The sequence below is a fragment of the Melitaea cinxia genome, chromosome 21 (genome assembly GCF_905220565.1).
Source record: "Melitaea cinxia chromosome 21, ilMelCinx1.1, whole genome shotgun sequence".
Classification (NCBI taxonomy): Eukaryota; Metazoa; Arthropoda; class Insecta; order Lepidoptera; family Nymphalidae; genus Melitaea; species Melitaea cinxia.
The window spans coordinates 550,920-558,003 of record NC_059414.1 but is presented as its reverse complement, the minus strand read 5'-3'; the positions used below and the strand labels follow the sequence as shown (position 1 = coordinate 558,003).

The 7,084-nt window shown below is 32.6% G+C and overlaps 1 protein-coding gene across 1 annotated transcript; it reads right to left on the bottom strand.

Annotated features, from left to right (window-relative positions):
- Positions 1-2,034: 2,034 nt before the first annotated feature.
- Positions 2,035-3,072, bottom strand: LOC123664187 (sarcoplasmic reticulum histidine-rich calcium-binding protein-like). Its single transcript, XM_045598784.1, has one exon. The coding sequence runs from the start codon at positions 3,070-3,072 to the stop codon at positions 2,035-2,037; it is 1,038 nt and encodes a 345-aa protein (XP_045454740.1).
- Between the last annotated feature and the right edge of the window lie 4,012 nt (positions 3,073-7,084).

The window sequence follows — 7,084 nt, the reverse complement described above, 5'->3', positions numbered from 1 at the left end:
GAAATTTTTTTGTGACTACAGCAACGCCAGAAGCATCGGAAAAGCGTTGTGAACAACAGGAAAAGAACACTCTTTATGAGCAGTATTATTTCGTTGTGATATTTTTTGTAAGGTTGAGGTAATTCCCCAGACGGGCTGCTCCAGATTTTGAGCACAATATTTTTTGCTGTGCCCTACCTCAGTTAAAAGTTAATGTGCATCGTATGTATTATGCAACTATTTATATTCACAGCGTTAGGATAATTTTAATACTTTTATTTAATTATAACAAGTATTGTTAAATTATATAAATTAAATATTTTTTGTTATGACGTGAACATCATAGCTGCCATTTTAATGGCAGTATCATTTCAAGACGTTATTTTAATTTTCGATTTAAATAATAAATTAGTATTATTGGTATAAAAATTTGCTAATTTTTTTATGTATTTTTTTTTATCACAATAAAGCATATAGGCATCCGAACTTATTTCGATTGAGAGACTGCTACGGACTAGCTACGATTAGCTACGCCATTTCGTAGAGTACTCATATGTTTCTTAATAAATTGTTAATTGTCACACATAGTCTTTAATTAAACATAAAAAATAAACGGACGGGTGACGGGGACGGATCCCCGTGAAGACGACCTCGTGACACTCGACTACTGTAAAGTGATCCGAAACGTCGAGCATTTAAAGAAAATTTAATGAACCGCGACAAAATCCGAAAAAGTTGATTCATTATAATGAGTGAAATTCGCGTAAAGATTAAAAAACAATAAATACATAATTAGTTTCTAAAACAAAATCAATCAAGCAATGAAACTTTGAGCTGTCCCGGTTTTAATTTAGTATTATAGATAATATTATGTGTATTAAAAAAAATTAAGTAGATATCTAATTTAGGAAAATAAAGATGTTTATTGTCGAATGAAAAAGTGCAAATCTTTAGTCGGACAGAAAAAAAAGACACGATCGCGATATCAAATTATTCGCGAAGCTATTGGAGGTAAGTTCTTATAGAGGTCAAGGTCATCACACGGTTGGATGGACACACCGCGCGCTCTTGTACCAGTTACAGAGTTCGCTGTTTTGTTTACGATGATTTTGGGAAAAAAGACAAAACGTAAAAACAAAAAGCAAAAAATAAAAAGATCAGAGGGAGTGAGAGACATTGATCGAAGAAAGAGTGAAAAATTTTGCAGTAGACACACGTACTACGTCACTATACGTAAGACTAAAATATTTGGGCACGGAGAACAAAAAACGGCCAAAACACGCATTTCAAATAAAGTGTAGAAATTGTGTAGTTAGGGCTTGTAGAGTTTGAAGCTTGGCTTTACGTAAGATCGGATAACTTTATGCCAGTGCTAGCCTAGATATGGTCTAATCTTTACAACACTTTACAATGAAATTGTTTTATTCGAGATGATAATTCTTACCACTGTCAAGCATTTAATATAATTTTGTAACGAATTTAATTAACTTTCGCTAAATAAGTGTAAAATTCAATAAAATAAAATAATAAGAATAAAGAAAAAAGTAATTATTAATTAGATTTTAAAAGGTTTGTAAACTATGTTGTAATATTTTCTATTAAATCTGGTGGCCACGCTTTCGAACTATTTTATTTACGACTATTTTATATTAAAAATAGCTAAATGTAAATGTAATTAATAGATTTTTGGTAAATATTTAAGTAATGTAATTTGCTTGACTGCGTTTATTGTTTTTTTTTCTTTTACTTTAGAAAGAAGAAGCGTTTACCAGTAGCGTAACATTTTAAGTTTTTTCCAATATAAACGATATAGTAAGCTATTTTTGCTGCCAACAAAACTATTTAATTGATGTTAAAAAAAGAACTATTATTCAATGTCAGACAAACTAATAAATATATCGTATTGTACATGAAATAAATATTAGGGTTTAGTTTTGATAATGAATTTAGATTAAAAAATGTAAACTGTAGTTTTGGCTTATTTTTATCTAATAATAAATTAATATATTTACAAAAGTTAACAAAACTATAACAAATATCTTTAACACGCCACAATTAGTGCTTGATCTCGAAGCCGTAGCCGTGGCCAGCAGGCTGTCGGCTCTTGTATCCGTATTCGTCGTGGTGCTCGCTTGATGTGTCTTTTTCTTCAGCGGAATGGTTCTCATCACTTTGTCTTGATCCATCATTATGGTGATCTTTTTTCCCGAAGTCGGCGTGATGTCCTGACTCGTACGAACCACCATTTTCGTATCCTCTGTCATCTTCGTGATATTTATGTCCATCTGTGAATTTACTGAAACCGAATTTGTCATCATCGTCATAGATTTTATGGTCTATTTCTTGTTTGTTATTTTTATCGAAGACTTTGTGAGTTCCAAGGACGTCATCCTTTTCTTCAGATTTCTGTCCATATTCTTCATGGTGGTCATCGTGCCTATAGAGTTTCTTGTAATCTTTGGCGCCATCGTGACCCTCTTTGAGACTTTTGTCTGAGAATGCGTAACTTTTATAGTTTGCATTGTGATAGTCACCGGCGTTGCCGTTCCCGTAATTATGCCTCTTCTTATATTCTGCATATCCACCGTCTTCATGTTTGTCGTCCCCTTTAAATCCATCATACAGTCCACCTCCGAAGTTCTTCAAACTGCGGACGTAATCGTCATACGCATTGTTGTTGCCGTACTTTTTCAAATAATCATCGAAAATCTTTTTATAGTCTTCATCGACTATTCCATCGACGCGGTCTTCTTGTTTTTCTTTGACAGGAATTATACGTTCTTCGCTGCGTGTCTCAGATTCGGTTTCATCTTTATCTTTGGCTAAACTGTGTCCTTTTCTAATTGGGATGGGAGCCGCAAAGGCTTTCGGTTGTTCGTATAGCTTCGATAAATGTTTCATGACCTCACTTTCACCCATTTCGATAACACTCTCCTTTCCATCGTTCTGCTTTTTGTATATGTATCCCGTGGCCGCGGGTTGAAGGTCAGAGCCCGTAGTGCGAACCATCACCATTCGTTCGACGGTCTCCTGCATTTCCATGCTGGAGCCGCAAGCGGCGACAACAAGTATAAGAGCTAGTTTTCTCAGCATATTCCCGCAGCCTCTCTCGCGGCAATGAGCACAGAGTTCAAGAAAATTGTTTATATAGCTGATACAGTTCAGCATCGAACGTTGACATTCATGAACGTTCTCGAGATTGTGTAACACTGTTCTGTGTCAATGATAATGAAAACCCCTCTGCAATTTGTACGCATTGGTGCGCGGTTATTGGGCTAGTGAAATAAAAATAAACGCTTTGGATAGCGGTACCGTTGATGCTCGTTAAAATAAAAAGACGATTGAAATTATCGAATTTTATTTACCACAACCAAAAAAAAAAAATGCAATTTAGTAATAATTTAGTTTATAATGTTTGAGTATTCCTAAGTCGTACTTTATAACTTTTTTTGTATTTTTTTAAGTAAAAAAAGTGAACAATGCCAAAGTATTCACATATTATCTATCTTTAATTTAAATTAAAAAATATAATAACAAAGTATTTTTTTAGTTTTTTTGACATAATTCTTATGACGTGCATGATAGTTTAACTCGCGTTTAGTTTAAATTCTCGACAAATTCACTGATGCTTATAATTACTTAGTACTGTTCCACTCTTACATGTCATGTGGTAATGTTTACAGCCAAAGTCATTTTTGAATAACACACAATTTTCTGATCATTTAGTGAAAAAAAAATTCAATTACTATTTAATTTATGCAAATCATTTTTTAATTTTTTAGATACTTAGGTATATTGAAAAAATTTAAAATAATTTTTGGTTTTACTTATAATTACTAATTATTCATTCATATTAAGTTAAATTAAAAAAAAAAGATATAATTAATTAAAAATTTCCTTATATGCATAGTGTTACGTTTTTAATTATAGTAATAAGTTTTTTTTATAAAACGTTACGTCCATCCCTTTCGTTTTGTGTCGCTAGGTATAATGTACATACCATGCTCTTTTTTAGATGTGCTAGAAGAGATCTGTGTTGTATCTCTATATAATTATAGTTTTTTAATTTTTGTTCGTATGATAAAGAATTATAAATAAAACGTAAATTGAAACTATTTAACAGTCTCAACACCTTAGTCTCTAAAAACTGTATAATTACTTCTTTTTCTAGTTTTTCTCTCCGTGTTTCTGTTTTTGGCAACACTTTTATAATTTACAGGCTCCTGCACATAGCTTCTCACCTCCTCTGATATTCTATTGCTCTGGTCAAAGTTATCTTGATTCATAACGTAAAAAACAGCATAAGGTCTTGTCTTAGTTTTCGAATTTAATCCATACCTTCCAAGTCTTCCTAGAAAATCACTTCTATCTAAGTTATTTGCTTTTAAAATTGATGGACGTTTAGTATCCGGCTTCAAGGAGGCTGGTTTTTTATTCTCTATACCAATTGTATTTTGTTTATCGTTCTTCTGTTTACCCATGATATGTCTCTTTGCATATTCTTCTTGTTTTGGTAAATTATTGTAGAGTTGCTGTCGATCCTCGTTTACACGAATCGCTAATCTGTCACGATCACTTTTTACATTGTTTGAGTTTCTTGAAGTATCTCTATATTCTTTTTGTAATCTTTTGTGAGCATCGTCTTCTAATGAGTAGGATTGCCCCTTATTTATGTTATCTTCTTTGTTACAATCGAATTTTTTTTGAAACTTTTGATAATGTTCCTTTCCTTGGCTGTCATGATTATCGCCTTTATTTACATTTGAATTTTTATTTTTAATAGAGAAAATGTCACTTCTGCTTGTTGTGGATTTAACGTCGTCAAACATAACGTTGTTAGGTAGCAATTTTTGATTGATATTGTTTTGGTGTTTCATGACAGGGTCATAAACAGTTGAAGGTTGACGATGTTTGTAGGGCAAGACTGCATTGCGTGATATCGGGTTAAATGTATTATACTTAACTGGTCCTGTTGCAAATGCCATTGGAGACGTTCGTTGGGCTTTAAAATGTAAGTCGACTGTGCGTTGGTTTATCAGTTTCACGTTCTGATTGTTGCTTACTTTGTAGAATTTTTTACTTCCAGATATTCGATTTTTAGCGAGGTTTAAAACATCTTTAGCCATAAAATCGTTTGGATGATCATCGAATATATAATACGTAAACCCGACAGACACTAAGTGGAAATAAATGATTGCAGTATATAGTCTTGTGTTCATGTTGTCGATGTCACTAACAATGTTTTAAGCTCATCACGTTCTTATAAACTCTTTCAGTTGTTTACCGATGCATCGGCGGTTTGTAAATAAATATTTTCATTCATTTTGTTCCAAAATAACGTAACAAGTCGTTTAGTAAGTGGATGTTATACTTGGTTCAATTTAAATAATAATAAATGTGTGAGTGTGAACACCCCATTACCCCTGTAGGATAAGACCACGATAATCATCTACATAGCCAACATAAATCTTTGTCATGTGTGGCTATCGAACCCTTGATCGCTAGTGAAACATACAGTGCTATGACTGCTGCGTCAATGCGTCGCACAAAAATACCTAGTAGGTTTAAGTAACAGGTTTAGTTGGTTAAAATTATTTAATCTGAAATTGATTTTTATTTAATTACATCAATTTTTTTAATTATTATCTTATTATTTATAAAGAAATCGATAATGATTCGTACCAATCATTAAGTCTTTAAAATTATGAGCGTTTTGTGACAGGTTTCAGGACACGAAAATCCAATTATTCAACAAACCGAAAGACCTGTGACTTGTTTCAAAGTATGAAAGCACAAAAACATCATGTTTACATATTCTTAATATATATTATATATTATTTTTAGTAAAAAAAGTAATTATTTTAAATAATTGTGTTTACACCAACTCTGAGAGTAATGATTACAGAGTGAAATTGTTTTCAAAACACAATGCATCGTTATTTAAATTCTCAAGTCGATGTTTAAGTTTTAAATTTATACAATGTATACAATAACTAAAACATCTGACTGTACGTACAATCTGTAACAATGTGACTCGGCTAGTCTACGTTCGAAGACGCTGCTATCAACAATGAAAGTCGCTGTAATCACTTCACTGATCACATTTATTTTGGCATCTCAAATTAAATCAAACACAGCCGAAAAAGATGAAAGGCATGTGGATAACTGGAAAGAGAAAATCATTCGTCAATACTTGAATGTCTATAACACTAAAGTTCGGAAGCCAAGAGAACCAGAGAAAAGGGCGATGAATTGCGAGAATCGTACAGAAGCACTACCAACGACTAAGTCAAAAGTGGCATTAGTCAAAAAGCCGATTCCAAAATTTAGTGACACGGATAGTAGCGAAGAAGATTACCAGATGCAAAAGACAAGCCCGATCAGACAATCAGATTCCATAGACCACGAAGATGAAGACTTCAATATTGATGATTATGATTTTGATGTTCAACATGATGAATTCGCGGGACGGGGAAAGCCTTTAGAACCTAGGACTAGAGCAAAAACAGATACCAGAAGAACAAAACACCAATCCACTAAAACAAATTTAGAAAAACCGAAAATCCAATTGATTCCGAAGAAAATTGTACCAAGAAGAGTTAGTAACGCCTCTGATAATAAAGAAAGAAAAACATTTCACGTGATAAAAGAAGATGATTATGTTGATGAATTTTCTGTAAGTACTAATTCACCAGGAAAAGAAAGAAAACCAACCTCGTCTGAAGATGACATTAGCATCGAAATTGGAGACAGTAAGGAGTATGGAGGTAGAGCCTCGGTTAGGACTGCAAGATCTCCAATAACTTTCAGAAATTATATGGACAAGTTTGGAGACAAAACATCTGCTTTTATGACGAAAATATTAAGTTACCTTCCGATATTTCCTCAAATTCATGCGCTTAAAACATAAAGTATTTGATCTGGTTTTTAATTTATTCAATAAAAAAGTATAGATAATAAAAAAAGGAATTTGAAACAATTTGTAATTTTTATAAGTCAAGGTTATTGTATAATATAGTCTACGACATCCTACAATTTCGGGTTTATGTTAAGTACATTGTAATGAAATGAACGCTTGTTTGAACTTTTCCTTTTTATATTATAT

Coding starts and splice junctions, on each gene's coding strand:
- LOC123664187 (XM_045598784.1), bottom strand. CDS start 3,072: ATGCTGAGAAAACTAGCTCTTATACTTGTTGTCGCCGCTTGCGGCTCC.